At 39.7% G+C, this 16,161-nt stretch overlaps 3 protein-coding genes across 3 annotated transcripts; all 3 read left to right on the top strand.

The window, feature by feature from the left end:
• Nucleotides 1-3,845: 3,845 nt before the first annotated feature.
• Nucleotides 3,846-7,616, top strand: LOC115633758 (homeobox protein SIX3). The gene is made up of 4 exons (XM_030531233.1): nt 3,846-4,161; nt 5,661-6,031; nt 6,265-6,782; nt 7,368-7,616. Exons 1-4 carry the CDS (start codon nt 4,002-4,004, stop codon nt 7,471-7,473), a joined length of 1,155 nt encoding a protein of 384 aa, XP_030387093.1. The 5' UTR covers nt 3,846-4,001; the 3' UTR covers nt 7,474-7,616.
• Nucleotides 7,617-7,964: 348 nt separating this feature from the next.
• On the top strand, nt 7,965-9,742 carry LOC115633721 (trafficking protein particle complex subunit 12). Its single transcript, XM_030531186.1, has 5 exons — nt 7,965-7,979; nt 8,040-8,382; nt 8,445-9,029; nt 9,084-9,259; nt 9,323-9,742. The coding sequence occupies exons 2-5, from the start codon at nt 8,059-8,061 to the stop codon at nt 9,702-9,704; spliced, it is 1,467 nt and encodes a 488-aa protein (XP_030387046.1). The 5' UTR covers nt 7,965-7,979; nt 8,040-8,058; the 3' UTR covers nt 9,705-9,742.
• Nucleotides 9,743-9,929: 187 nt separating this feature from the next.
• On the top strand, nt 9,930-16,051 carry LOC115634504 (mRNA (2'-O-methyladenosine-N(6)-)-methyltransferase). The gene is made up of 5 exons (XM_030532270.1): nt 9,930-10,067; nt 11,310-13,231; nt 13,299-13,424; nt 13,670-13,798; nt 13,856-16,051. Exons 2-5 carry the CDS (start codon nt 11,316-11,318, stop codon nt 14,532-14,534), a joined length of 2,850 nt encoding a protein of 949 aa, XP_030388130.1. The 5' UTR covers nt 9,930-10,067; nt 11,310-11,315; the 3' UTR covers nt 14,535-16,051.
• The last annotated feature ends 110 nt before the right edge of the window (nt 16,052-16,161 follow it).

The raw sequence follows: 16,161 nt of genomic DNA on the forward strand, positions 1-16,161 counted from the left end.
TTTAAATTGAATTCCTTTTATTCTTAATCTTCTATGTTTTACTTCTGTTTATTCCACAAGTAACTTGTTTAATTCATCATTTTTGATCATAATCTATTATTAGTTTTCAAAATAATATAAAATTGGAATTAATTGATGGCAAAAAACATACATGAAAAGAAAACGGATTTAAATTTTTCACATGCTTCTTGGATAATTCATTATTAAGGCATAAATCACCATTAATTTCTATATCGTAAGCTCTCTTTTTTTTATTAAAAATGAAATATTTCTTGCCATGAAAGCTAAATTCTTTTTAGAAGTTAACGTTACAAATAACATCATAGACATTTAAGTGTAAATTCAGGCGAAAATATCCATAAAATAGAGTATTTTTAAAGTATTTCTAGCTACGAAAGTTACCTTCTTAAATAGGGAAAGGCAATGTTCAGATTTTTTCAAACAATTGATGACAAGGTGCGAAAAATCGTTTTCTTCCTTTGTCGAAACCCTCTCCCACACACACACACGCACACACAATGCCTTAAAAACAGACATCGTTTGCTCATTATTGTGTGATCGACAAGCAGATAAAAGACCCAGGACCCAGGACCCTGAACTAGACTGCCAGACTGCATTTATGAATGACAGACAAACACTTTACGAGTAGAGGCGTTTGTTGAGAATTTCGGGATTAGAGTTGTTAAGCTGTTTGGTGGGCCTGGCATTTGGCTTCATTAGGCTGTTTGTGGCTGGGATTACGCAGGTTATTCCTTATAAGCCTCGTCTATATATCTAGCATGACGTTAGCTAAATTTTTTTGCAAGAAGTTAAGCAATCTGAACTCACTCGTCCATGACAATGGATTTCAGTGAAAAAGGATGCTCTTCTTACATAACCTGTCTGGCAATGAACAATATAACAAGAATAGGGCGATTATTTACCCATGTACAGTGGTATTGCATTGCATCATAGTCCTTGCATATGTTACACTGATAGAAAAAATACAGTCTGAAATTCGTTCTTGAAATCTCAAGTACGAAATACACTGAAGTGTGCTTCAATCAAGTTCGATCGAGATGGATGAAGGCCAATAAATGTATAAAAATATGCTTGATTTACTGGTGATATGCTTGATAATGCCGTGTGGTGTAAAAAATTGTGTGTAATAAATTTTAGATAAAAAAAGAGAATGGAATGCGAGACTTTAAACAACTAATGGTTATCGTACGAGATAATTAGTGCTAATAGTTTCTGTCTTACTTCTTGGTCATGTAAATAATATTATATGTACACAAAGTCCATAAATTTCGTAACTGAGGCAAAATTTGTTCACTATGTTCACAAACATGTTATGTAGAGTTCGCAGAAATAATCAGTCAATTTTAAAGAATAATTTATTTTAATATTGACGCGTCAAGAAAGACTTCAGAATCAAAATCTAAACCGAACAAGAAATTCAAATTCAAAAAGAATGATGAAAAGTAAATTTCGCTTACATTTATCTAAAATGTAAATAAATCATTTAATATTAAGTATTTCATTTCATTTAAAATGTACGTGCTGGTCGGTATTTGCTCTTGATGGCCGTGCTGGAAATACATATGTCTGTTAAATGTCTTCAATTTAATAAAATTTAATGTTTTTGTCATGAAATGATTTTATAGTTAAAACGCATTAAATAGTATTATTTTGTTTTTGACTGTGAAAACTTAAAATTTTGATTAAAACATGCATAATACATAATAATACATGATCAATGGAAAAACGTAAAAAAATCAAACCCAGTTCCATTTTCGACCACTTTAGATAGCCTACGATTTTTTCTGCATGCGCCCTTCCTCGGAATATATTAATTTAGAAATATTTGAAAATGAAATAATTAAAGGGAGTAAACTGAAACTGAACGATCTGTTCTGCCATAGATGAATATAAATAAATGAAAATGATAGATGTCATCATATGTTTTTAAATCATGATTTGCATTAAGCACAAAGCATTTGTGTTTACAACTCGAATTAAAAGTACGCAAAAAGTTTTGCATATAAACATGTGTATATAGACATAGCTATACATATACTTGCATGTATGTATATATCACCTACTATATGCATAAATACATAATCATATTTTTTGGTGCACTTGGCAGCGAGTTGCATTAATGTGCAGCGTAGTACATATTTTGAATCAGACACCAACCGAGCATTCCGAAATCGGCCATACTCAGCAAAACATGATAGTGTGGGAACCGAAGCGCCGATCTACAGACAGAAATGAAAAAAAAAAGAAAATAATTCAAAAGCATAACAACCAGAAAGCGTGTGGCTATGCGAGATCAGTGCTTTCGTTTCTATCATTAACAATAAATAAGCTTGGGCGCTTAGAGGGCTAAGTCCTGACACGTGATTTGAATAATGAAATAAAATTACCCTCATGGGATTAAAGAAAAAAACAAACACAAGCCTTTTGCGGTCAATTAATGTGCACACCTCCAACTCAATGTCCTGTCGGAGGGCGTTGCTATAACAACAATGGACAACTAAGCCTTTGCTGCCTATCCGCTCTCAACAGTAGCTCTCTTCTCAATCACTGTCAATCACTCGATTTTAATGCACCTGTGGTGCACACTCAACACTCGTCAACTTCATCAGCAACAGCAGCAGTTCATCCCCCCCACACACGCATATACATACACATACGTACTATATGTATGTATGTATATTTTACTCCAACAATTGATCGCGCAACATATTGCGACAATAAAAAGGACAAATCTGCTGTTGCACACTCGTGGGATTTGGATTTCTGAATATCTGTCTGTGTGTGACGAAATCATGGGATTTCGAAATTGTCAACCCTCCTAATTTTGATGCTTAATGAATTCTTTTCAACGCACCAACAACGCCTGGCAACCATTGTTTAGCCTTTTTGTGGATTTGTCACCTTTGTCGTGTCATACACACACACACACACACACGCGAATAGATATTTGGAAATGTGATTTTTACGCTTGGGCATGAATGAGGAGCAATCTGTAATTGAAATTTGATGCCATTAGATGATGACAACAGCAACAACAACAAAAAGCAAAGTAGCACCAACATTTTTGCAGGCAGCGCCCTTTATCAGCACTGTTGCCTCGAAGGCATCGAGTTGCATCTCGACACTCGCTGGTCTATTCGCTTTTTGGCTACTTTAAAGTCGTTCTTTTCGTGCAAAAAAAAAAAAAAACACTTCCACATGAATTGTTAAGCAATGTCATAGATATTTGATGTAATTTCTGAGAACTGCGCCATGGCATTCAATATTAGAAACGAGCTCTTTGGTTGCTGCCCACCTACAGAATGGGGTCATGACGTTATAATTGAAATTTGAAATTTAAATTAAATGTAGAACGCAAACACACACATTCGCACCAGGAACTATTTCAAAATGGCCGTCTATGGCCAAGCAACGCCCACGGAACAGGATATACTTATGCGTGCAATGAAACGGAAAGAAACAAAACAACCACCTAATTAGCTCCTCCTTCTCATTCAATAACTGCAAAAAATTAAATACTTTTTCAGATCAGTTTAAGCAAATTTCAGAAATAAATATTAACTAAGCAAATTTTGACATTTCTTTTTATAATTAAAAAATATATATTTTAAAAGTGTTCTTTACTTGTCTCCCACAATTGAAAGATTGCGCTTGCGCGTGTTCCATTTCCAATCGTCCTTGAATGCAATTCGTCGCTGTTGTCGCTGCTGCCGCTGTCGACGCTGCTGCTGCGCTGCTGTCAGTTTGCAGTGCTCAGTTCGTTTTGAGCTTGCACCGTGCGCGGTTTGTGTTCGGGCTACTCGCAATAGAAATTTTGATTCTTTAAAATACGAATACTACAATTCGTTGTGATAATTATCCTGCATATACATACATATGTATATAAAAGATTCTTAAAGATTATAACTGTAAAAAAAAAAACATATGAATGGCAATTGCCTAAGTGGGCCTCTAATGTTGGTGCACTTTATTGAGTAAAAATGTTTGAAAAGGCCATGGATACAACGAACTTATCATCTTCAATTAATGGCGATCTGGACTCGACCAGCTCCGCCGGCACATGCTCCGAAAATTCCACAGCGCAGCAGGATAATCTCAGCTCACCCATGGCGTATGGATCGCTATTTTTGCCAAATGCTGGTAAGACTGAAATTTCCTAGACCCCAGACTATTTAGCTGCACTGGTTATTATCAATTGGTCAGCCAAAGACGATATCAGATTACATGAGGCAGGCGTCAATGAGGCGCTGCATAAACAATTAAGGCCTGAGACTGTTTTGTTTTTGCTGAGGATGTCAACATTTTTTTCAGTCGTACATACTCTATAAAGTAGCTTAACAGATTCGCTATTCCATTGGTAACTGCATTAAAGGAATTTTTCAAATAATATCTGCAAGAAATTTGTAATTCACCATAGAGAGGCTAGTTAAAAAAAAAAAGTATACCTTCAGAGTAAAAAAATCGCCATTAAATAAAAATATATATAGCTGACTGATCTTGATCTGATCAAATTTCTTTTCAACAAGTGTTTTATTGAAGTCACTCTCTTTTACAAGTTTTAAAGCAGTAAAGAAATATTTATTTCTTTGATTTTAGTACAAGAATTTCATTTTAGAATTTGCGCATTAACTTCTATCATGGCTTTGAAATCACATTTCAAACATTTCTGACTTAAAATATCCTATAAAATATATTGTTTCTGTACAGCCCATAGATAATATACACATATTGTTTCAGTATAGTCCTTGGGTAGAAAACCCACTTTAAGATTATACACAAATGTGGGAACAAACGAGTCTTGGGGTAACAAACTATGCCCACAGGGTCGAAGGCGTTAATTAGATATTATTGTAATTTAATTAGATTTCTCCTTCGTAGACTTTTCTAGCTTATAAGATGCTTTTTATAATTTTTATATATTTTCCTCCTATGTCGACAGTCAATGATTTTTGACATAAATTAAAAAATAAATAAAAAAAATAATTAAATAATGTGGACCGATCCCGCTAAATCAAAAGTGTATGACTCTGCCGGTATTCTAAAAATATTTATTAAAAGTGGAAGGAAGTGTTCATAGACGTTTTAGGCGCTTTCGTAAAATCGCAAAGTGTATTTGGAAAGTTGGACCTTAAATAAATTACTGTTTCGCCATTTCTTTTACAGATTTGATAACTAGACTATGTAGCTTTGGGTTAAAAATGCTTCCACATCTATATTAACTATGTTAAAAAGGGCAACTAATAGTTTACCTTGTGTGCCACGGCCATTGCCAAAATGAATAATCAATGCACTTAGCATGCATTTCGCTGTTTTTTTTCCATAATTAAATACATATATACACTTAAATACATATATGTATGTATATTAATAAATGTTATGTGGTTTCTCTGTATGTGTGTGTGCTCATGTCTCTTTCTGGTCAATATGATATTGTTTTGCCGTCTGAGGCCGCTATGGTGTTGAAAGACAACGCTGCTCATGTATAGAATTCGATTAGTCACATGCAAATGCGATTTGTTGGGTTTGGGGGGAGGGGGCTGTGATGGCGAAAGTAGCACGTGAGAAAGGCAACCCAATCGTGAAAACCCGAAAACGATGATGTTAATATTACAGTCTATCCCTCTATTTAACAAATACAGGCTATCGCGGAAATATTTCGTGTAAAACCGTTTTACAATTGGACAAATTTGCGCCCTACGAATCGACAGAGAAGGATCTCATTGAGCGACGATTTCAGGACATAACCAACGACTACGATAAGTCGCCACCACCCACTGCTGCCACAACACCCACACACGCATATCCCAACCTGAACAGCATTATTTTTGAGAACGGCACTCTGGGCGATCTGAATGGCAACACAAAATCGGACGCACTTTGCGGCAGTCTTCAGCGAGCTCCAGCAGGCAGCGGTGGTCATCTGATATCCAATCTGACCGCCGCACACAATATGACCGCCGTCGGCAGTTTCCCCATCGATGCCAAAATGCTGCAGTTCTCCACAGATCAGGTAAACAAAATAAAGTAAAAGTATTAAAAGAAAAAGAATCCTTAAATGTTGCACACAAATCGCTTCAATTTAAGGTCCTTTATCTTAAGACAAAATCATTAACATTTGATGCTGAAATACTTTCGGAAATTTAGGTAAAATCTTGCTCAAGTTTGCGACATGTATTATCCAAATATTTGACAGACCAAAAGTTTAGCTTTACTTACCTTTTTTTTTTTGTTATTAACTTACAGATCCAGTGTATGTGCGAAGCTTTGCAGCAGAAAGGCGACATCGAGAAACTAACGGCCTTTCTGTGCAGCCTGCCCCCCAGCGAATTCTTTAAGACAAACGAGAGTGTGTTGAGAGCTCGTGCCATGGTCGCCTACAATCTGGGACAGTTCCACGAGCTGTACAATCTGTTGGAGACGCATTGCTTCTCCATCAAATATCATGTGGATCTGCAGAATCTCTGGTTCAAGGCGCATTACAAAGAGGCGGAAAAGGTGCGAGGTCGCCCCCTTGGAGCTGTAGATAAATATCGACTTCGGAAAAAGTACCCTCTGCCCAAGACCATTTGGGATGGCGAGGAAACAGTGTATTGTTTTAAGGAAAAGTCTCGCAATGCGCTCAAGGACTGCTACCTCACCAATCGCTATCCCACACCCGACGAGAAGAAAACGCTAGCCAAGAAGACGGGCCTCACCCTCACCCAAGTGTCAAATTGGTTCAAGAATCGGCGGCAAAGAGACCGTACGCCACAACAGAGACCGTAAGTAAAAGAAACTGCTTGCTTAACTATTTGCTAGTAGAAAATACATAATTACACCAATTTCCTCATAACTCGTAAAATAATTCAAAGTACGCGCACTTCGGCACTTGAGTCATGTTTCTCAAAAATCGATTGCTTCGGATTTGGTATTAAAAAAAATATTTAAGCGACCGTAAAACACTTGCAATCGGTCAGTCCCGGTCCCAGGGCCAGGCCCAGGCCCAATTCCATTTACATTTTCTAAAAACCACTTGAGCGTGTTTTATGTCCAATTTTGCAGCTCCTTGGGCACGGTCCTATGCATATTTATAGACCGTTGGTCGCCAGCGTTGACGGCTAGGGGACGTGCCCATGCCCTAACGCAGCGCATGCGTGTAGCATGTGCCGCACCACACCGAGCTCCCCGCTGTTTGATCATTTGAATGTGCCAGCCACACAAACTACATACATATACATAAATGTATGTATGTATATACAGGCACTTACATACATACATATATATATATTCCAAGCAGGCTCAAATTGCAGCATACAAAAATAATGAGAATAAGTGTAGTAATTTATTTTCGTATTTATTTCTTGCAGTGATATCATGTCCGTCTTGCCTGTCGGCCAGTTGGATGCCAGTGGATTTCCGCGCATGTTCAACGCACCGAGTTATTATCCTGAGACGATTTTTAATGGGCAGTAGTACTGAATACATATAATCTGAAATGATGACAGCACTGCTTTGTAAATAGATTTAATATTAATTGGTCATAAAATGGCAATATATTGTAGTTCTAGTGTTTAGTTAACTGCATTCTGCTTTATATGTATATTGTACAGAAAAGGTAACGCAATAATATAATAAATAAAATATGTTCACAATTATGGTGGATTTTGCTGTTTATATGGATTATAAATGGTTTATAAGATAAATGATAGATTACAATGGTGGCGCACTAATCCACATCAAATTTTAATTTGTAGAATAATGTGGTATATTGAACGAATCTGCTAAAAGGTTAAGCTATAGTAAAATACACTCGAGTTTATTGTGCCTGTTAAACAACAGTTATCTCCATCTGGTTTTTTCCCTATTTTCGCCAATTTGAAATTGTTTCAACTGTAACGGTAAAGCTGCCACGTTGTAAAAAGCTGTTCTGCCGCACATCTGGCAGCACCGCGTTAGCAGCTGTGAATCATTTCCATAAGGTATATACAAATTTGTAGTAAAAAATTGTAAATACTTTTTTGCGGTGCTCCAAACCATAGGCCTTAACCCGTGCACGTGATGTCAAATAGCTCTAACGGCCGCCTGAGCGAATATTTTGCGAACGACCCACCCAGCTTTTTTGATGAGCTAAAGCCCAAAGATACTCCCACACAAGCACAAGCACAACAAACAGGTGCGAGTGCAGGAATGCAGAAAAGTGAGAACACAAATATGTTGGCGACATCCTTCACAGGATGCTTTAAACCGCCTGAATATGTAGAGACCAACCCAGATACAGAGGACGATCTAAAAGTTAGCGATGATGTGCGAAATTTATGGGACTTTCAAGGCAAGCAAAGTGATTCTCTTATTATGCCTGGTATCCACACACCCGCTGATCTGGTAGATGAATTAAATGCACAAATAGTTATAGATTAACTAACCAGAATACCTCATTTTTGTAGCCCGACCACATTAGCATAGCAGTAACACAACACTTGGGTGATTCTGAGCTGGCTCATCGAAAAATCCTTGGTGTGGATGATGTCACACAGGACGAACGCGGCCTACGTTCCCTGATGTATGCAGGGTGCTATCGTGCCGCTGTTAACCTGACAGGCAGACTCTTGACTATATATGGGCAGGGCTATGGCCGCGCGGGTCAGCCAGCGAAACATTCACCTCATTCACTGCAGCTCTGGTTCACACGATTGGCTCTACTTGCTAAATTAGGAGAGTTCGAACTGCTACAAGCAGAAGCCTCACCTTTTGAACAACTAAACGCCCCCGATGTCTTCTACGAATTCTATCCCGAAATGTACAATGGCAAGAGCGGCTCGATAGCGTGTTTCTCATTTAGGCTGCTCCTCGCAGAGCTCCCGATTTACCTAGGAAAGCCACATGTGGCGCTGGACAATCTCTCCGAACTACACGTTACCAGCAACGAGATCAGGGAACATTTTCAAAAAATAAAAGATACTTCCGCCGAGGAGTTCTGGCAGCGACGCTCCGAGAGGGTATTGCATTCGATCATAAACTGTGCCTTAATGGTGAGTTTAAAACTAAAAGGTCGATTCCCTTGTGCAAATAAATCTCATTTACAGATGAAGAAATTCAACATGATCGATGATATAATTGGTGGCATGCTTTTAACGCGAGCTAATCTGACCAAAGAGGAGCAGCGAGCTCTATACTCGGCTTGGGGACGCATATATTTGCAAATTGGTGATATTTTTGGCGCTGAGCAAAAGTTTGCTGTCTCTCGTCGGCTACGAGAAATGTATGTTTCCTTCCGAACTGAGGTAAAAACTGTGTGTGTAACTTTCATTTTTTTATAATTTAGAAACTCCCAGCCTGACTTGCGAGACTTAGTGGACAAAGGACTCATTTCTGTTGCCAAAAACGACTTTCCCGAAGCCTATCTAGTATTCCAAAAGGCCCTGCATTTAGATTCCGGCAATACAATGTTGTTGAACAATATGGGAGTCTGTTTGCTGTATGCCGGCAAATTAAAGGACGCCATCAATTTGTATGAACGTGCCATCCATATCAATCCACAGAAATCATTGAATGAGAGCCTGTTGGTCAATTTGTCTACGCTATACGAATTGGAATCGAATAATTCAAAGGCTAAAAAGTTAAATCTGTTGCGCTTGATTAACAGATTTAAGCCAGACCTAAATATCAGTATTGAGCTTTGTTTAAAACTGCAAGCGACTAACTAGTAAAGATTTTAATACTGATTGACATTAACATTCCCAATCTCCATCCAGCAAAATATTTATTTAATAAACTCGTTCTGTAAAAAGATGTTCTATTCCATTTGTTCCAATGTGTCACTGTTGGCAATTATTAGTATCTGCTACGTAGCGCTATGTGCTGATGAACGCAACCCACGTTTTTAACATGTCGAGTTGGCAGCACAGGTCGTGTGGCAGCGCTTTGCAAAGCAGACGCAGAGAATTTATTTTTTTCAGCAATTAATTTGTTTCTAAATTGCTTGAAGAAAACGCGAAAATACGTAGATTACGTCTAAATGTTTGAAAACACGTAGCGCGTGTTTTTATTAATAGGATAGTTGAAATTCGGTGAGTTTAGTGGCATTTAAATGCGTTTAAAATATTGCCACACGAAGAAGGCGTAGATAAAATGGAAAATTGATATTTGCTGTGGGTGAAAAGAAAGTGTAGAGAAATTTTCGGTGCAGCTTGAATGTTGTTTATATCCCAAAACTAGTATGTTTAACAATTTTCATGTCTCATATGATAAGTGCACATAAATGAGAAACGCGAGCTGCCCCAAAACAAATAAATAATGATTGTTTTTAGATGACGATCTGTGCATTCTTTGTTTTGATGGAAAAAGCGCGCCATTATTTCGTGTGGTATGGTATGACGTAGGCACAGGGGCCAAGCATCAGCGACCAGTGCGCGCATTGGTGGCGCAAGTGCAATTGTTTATGGCATGCATAATATAATTGCATATTTGTGTGCAAATGCATGCATATCCGTGTGTGTATATGTGTGCAGTGCAGCCAACAAAGTTGCTAGCAAGTGTATTTGTTGTATTTTTTATTCGTACGGACCGCGCATACACTATAGGTACACGCTCGTCAAAACATATACACATCACACACATAACACAGGCCAAAAATCTCTATTCTTTTACAATTTGTTTTGATTTCTCATTCATTTGCTTCTTCTTTCAAAGCTCTCTTGCACACTCTCTCAATCTCTCTCCCTCTCTCTCAACAAAAGCAAAGAGCTTTGTAAGAAATTCTGCCTGTTGTATGGCAGGTTGATTGGTGTGATGTGTTGTTGTGGGTAAGGCTATGGTCAGACTGCATTTAATTTGCACACATATTTGTGTTACTTTACAAGTTGGCTTAACAACAATTACAGAAAGTTAATTAGTTTTAATTGAAATTCGACAAATTTGTGTAAAAATTGTTAAATGTTTGGCCAAGCCTTCACACTCCTAATTAAAAAAAAATAATTCTAAAATATATAAGGCATTGACGTTAAATAAAATCATCATATTGGGGAACTTCAAGGAAGACCGCTAAACTTCTTCCGGCCAACTACTCGTTTGCTACACTCCGACTCTCGTTTGCCCGATACCTCTCCCTTGAGTGTCCGTTGCTGACTAGCGCAACGTTCATGTTAAGCCACCATTTTAATGGTTGTTGGTTGGTTTCTCTGCTCATTCAATTTCTTCACCATGCGTGAGAGCGCGAGCGGCTCGCTCTCTTGCCGTACTGAAAATGTAAACATTTATTTAAATAACGCTAACCACCAACAACCCGCACACGCATACATCTATAATTTCAGCGATCAATGGCAGCCAGCAACAACAACAGTAATATGCACAACATGGGGACAGGCATGCAGTCACTGCAACCGCTGGGTACAACAACCACGGCCGGGGTCATGGGTCAATCAGTGATTGCATCGACCGGCACAGTAAGCCCGATGCTGGCCCTTAATTCTACCGCCGGCGGCACACCACCGAGTACAATAGCAGCAGCACCAAGCGGCAGCAGTTCATCCACTCAAAGCGCCTGGGATCAATTGACCGCCAGTGTTTCCAATAATGGAGCGCCAGGTGCAAGCAGCAGTAGCGCACCCATCGCATTGCCAAGTGGGAGCGGGTCCAGCACGACTGCCAATGATACAGCGGTACACATGAGCGCTGGCAGCTCACCAGTGGCTAGCTGCTCGTCGCCTTCGACACCGACTAAGACACATGTGCCATCTCTGGAGGGCATGGCTCACACGCCGCAGGGTCCACCTACTATGGGTGGTGGATATGGCGAGGAGCTGACAGCGGAGCTGGTCAACCAAGGCTGGCGAAAGTTTTGGTCCAAACGTGAAAATCGTCCATACTATTGGAACAAAGTGACAGGTGAGTCGCTTTGGGAAATGCCAGGTACTCGCCCCTTCGATCCGCTTACAGACCCGTTGGGTATATGCCATGCAGGCGGTGGTCCTACGCCCATTAATATGCCACCACATATGCAGCAGCATCATCATCATTTAAAACGTCGGCCCTCAGACGACATGCACATACATCCGCACCAGCAACACGGACCACACGGCGGGCCACCTTTAAAGAAATTTGTTCTGGCCGGGCCCTGGGATCTAGAAGTGTGCACAAATGCAGTTATAGTGGAGCGTCCACCAACGCTGCTGCCACAACCACATCCAGAAATGGAGGCGCTGCGCGCCGCCTTCAGCATGAAGCTGTTAAAGACGTACGAGGATCTGTGCATGCGTAGGGAGAACATCAAGGCACCACGCGATTCCTTCAATCGCTGGCTGATGGAACGCAAGGTCATCGACACGGGTTGCGATCCATTGCTTCCCAGCAACTGTCTGCCCGAAATATCTAGTTCTATGTACCGCGAAATTATGGCCGACATACCTATCAAGATTGTCAAGCCGAAGTTCACAGGCGACGCTCGAAAGCAACTTTCCCGCTATGCCGAGGCAGCTAAACAGATCATCGAGTCACGCTCGGCACCCGCCGAATCCAAAAAGGTTGTTAAATGGAATGTGGAAGATACCTTTCAGTGGCTCCGACGTACAGTCGGTGCCAGCTATGAAGATTTCCAGGATCGTCTGGCGCACTTAAAGCGCCAATGTGAACCTCATTTGGTGGAGACCGTCAAGAGTTCGGTTGAAACGCTGTGCGTTAAGATTTATCATTTATCCGCCGAGCATGCCCGCAAGATACGAGAACGTCATCTGCAGCTACTGAAGGAACATGGTATTCCAGAGCCGACGCCGCCACCACCCCCACCGCATTTGAAGAAGGTCTGGTGCTATCCCATACAATTTGCAGTGCCCTCGCCACGAATGCCGGCCATCGAGTATCTGCAGGATCGCGATCACATGATTATCAAATACACGCCCACGACTATCAACCAGCCAGATGCCCAGTATATTAACCTGACCTATCTGCAGAAACTAGAGCAGCTCTATCGTCACAATTGCTTCGACGACAAGAAGTTCGATCTATTTATTGGTCGCGTCTGGTGCTTGTTGAAGCGCTATCAAACATTTCTGGGCAATGCGTTGAACTCGTCTCAAGAGGCAGAGTTGACCCAGGCCGCCCTACCTGTGCCCGTCTTTGAGTGCCTGCATCGGCATTTTGGTGTCAGCTTTGAGTGCTTCGCCTCTCCATTTAACTCGTACTTCCGACAATACTGCTCGGCCTTTGCGGACACCGATGCGTATTTCGGTTCCCGGGGGTAAGTACAACGAGTCCTTTTCGATGTCTAGCTGTGCTAATTTAACATTAACGCTCTATTTCTATAGACCCTTCTTGGACTTTAAGCCGGTTTCGGGTTCCTTTCAAGTGCATCCGCCGCATTGCGAGGAACTAATTGACGCCAGTCTAGTGCATATAGACAAACTCCTTACGGACTCCATGGAGCCACTAAGGTAATTAGTAGAATTAGTAATGAATAATGAATCAAATTTATTAACAGAGGTAATCTTTAAATTAATTGGAACCAACTATTCAATTTATAATAATATTGAAATTACAAGTTATTACATTGTGTGATATCAATTTCCTTTTCTTTTTGCTTCCTTTTTTTTAAATTAAACTTTAAATTTTATTTAAATTCGCAATGGCTTGTAATAATAAACATTAAGCTAATGAATTACTTCTTTTGTGTCTGCAGCTTTATTGTATTCCTGCCCGAATGGAAGAGTATATCCAAACTTGAGGAAAGCATGTACAAGAGGCGTTCCATGGTGGTACTCGGCATGGCACACGAGTACAGACATGGCTATCAGCATATGATGCAAAAGTAAGTTTATTTTATAAACCTAATAAAAGAGCAGGTATTCAAACAGTCCTTTTTCAGATCCGAGGTGCTCATCAAGTGCATGCAAGGCACACAGGTGGTTTGGTTACAAAATAGCGCCGGCTATGCGCGCTGGGGACCCAACGAGAACCGTGTGGAAGCTTTGCGTGAAGCGTTCCGGCCGCAACGCGATCGTGAGCGTGAACGTGCAGCTGCTGCCGCTGCTGCGGCGGGAGCTAACAGCAGCAGTCAACAGCAGCAGAGTGCTCCCTCATCACAGAGCACAGCCACGTCGGTAGTAACGTCTGCACCGGCAACGCCTGCCTACACGACAGCAGGAGGCGCATCAGCCGCAACGACGGCAACAGCAGCCCCAACAAGCGCCACATCCTCCCCAGCGTCGTCTTCCGTGCTAACGCCACTGTCGCCGCACACGCCCACAGCCAATCCGCCCCAGTTTCCGCTTACCATAAGCAATAGTAGCAGTAGCAGTAATCTGGTGGCTGCTTCCCCCACAATGAGCGTGCAAAGCGATTGCTCTTCGCCATCTTCATCGACTATGTCACTGTCGCCAGCACCTGCTTCCGGCGGCTACCCTGATGGTGGCTCCACAGCAGCCGCCGCAGCAGCGGCCGTGTCCATTACGGCCACGGCCAGCACATCAGCAGGCGGAGCGTTTGCTACCACTAGCATCAACACAACGGCCTCGACACAGGCTGTCATTAACTCTGCAGTTTAGGCTAGGAGTCTGTAAAACTCTAAGAACCATTCACTTAATCGTTGGATAATTTCAGGGTGATGAATGGAACAGATTTGTCTGCTGTAGTGTCAGTACCTAGAACAGTTTATTTTCTGGTTAGTGTCGCTGACTCTTAAGGCTAATATTTAGTTTAAAAGAAATACTAAAGAAACTCTTCATACAAAACCTATCCAGATTTTGTTCGATCGTGTTTAATTTTTCACAAATTTTGCATGGAGATTTCTTTTTCTCAATGAAGTCGATCCTAAAGCTAAAAGTTCTCTGAGTGATTTACTTGAATATACCTTTCTAAAATAGCCTTGAGGATAGTATTTGGGATTAAAGTCATTCTTTGGAAACTTTTCACATGTCATAATTTGTTGATCAATTTAGCATGAAATTTGTTGGTATCTCTTTTGGACCGAATAATCAATTTAAAAACAAAAAAAATTTATCTATATACATATAGAATTGGGCTAAGTCCCACTTTTGTGTTTCCTTTATTTAGGTTAACAATTAGGTGTAATTTTTTGAAGAAAAAAAAACAATCTTTATATATAATGGTAACGACCTTAAAGTTAAAATGTAAATATGTTTTTATCAATAATTAGAAGCTTACTTCGGCCTGGCCGTGGTTACGTATGCTCCACAAAAAAAATAAACAAAATATTAAATACATAGTATGGTCGGGAACCAGCTTAAATTTCTTTACCCAGATTTTAAGGGTATTTAAAAGAGTTCTCCAATACAAAATATACAAACATATACACAAACTTTCGAACTAGAGATGGGCAGGACGACTTTTATTCTGGAACTTATGCACCTTAACTTTCCTTTATCTGTTTACCATACAATATTTTTTTGTTCGCATTCCAAACGAAATTAAAGATATTAGTTTACAAAGAAATAGAGCAACGAAAATATTCATTAATGTTTTCAAATATCAAGCTAATGGTTATTTATCCTCGTCTTCAGCTTACCAATATATGGTTCCTCTGAACACATTCTAATTCATGTGCCCTTAAAAGTCCATCTCCAGTCCAAGCAATCTCAAAATTATTAAAGTGGATTGGACTATCTTTAAAAACATACATATGTATGTACTACTATTAACGAAAAGTTAAACATAAAAATACAATTAAATCTATGTAAGATTAGTAGAGAATCGAATGCGAAAAGAACCAAATTTGTAATTTAAAATATGCGCAACTATGCACCGCACAAGACACAATTAAATAAATTAAATCGGGATGTAGCCAATTTATAAATACATAATATTAAAAAATAATCTGAAAAAGTAGTGACTCTTGGAAACTACAAATTAGACAACAATAAACCTAAGTTAATCTACTTTAAAAAAGAAAGCCATTGCCTGACACAACTCACACATTACCCGCATTCGTGTCGTTTCGAATTCAAATTTTAAGATATACATAATTCAAGTTTCTTTAATTTATTTAAATTGTTATGATGTGAACTTTTTTATTAATACATATTACACACATATATAGATATATATATTGATGTATATCGTATCGTATATGCTATGTATTTAAGTGAGTGTACTTCTGGTAGTAGATATGATGGTTATAGCTGTTGACTATGAAACTTAATCGCTATTAAGCAA

The sequence above is a fragment of the Scaptodrosophila lebanonensis genome, unplaced genomic scaffold, assembly GCF_003285725.1.
Source record: "Scaptodrosophila lebanonensis strain 11010-0011.00,11010-0021.00 unplaced genomic scaffold, SlebRS2 tig00000001-arrow-pilon, whole genome shotgun sequence".
Lineage (NCBI taxonomy): Eukaryota > Metazoa > Arthropoda > Insecta > Diptera > Drosophilidae > Scaptodrosophila > Scaptodrosophila lebanonensis.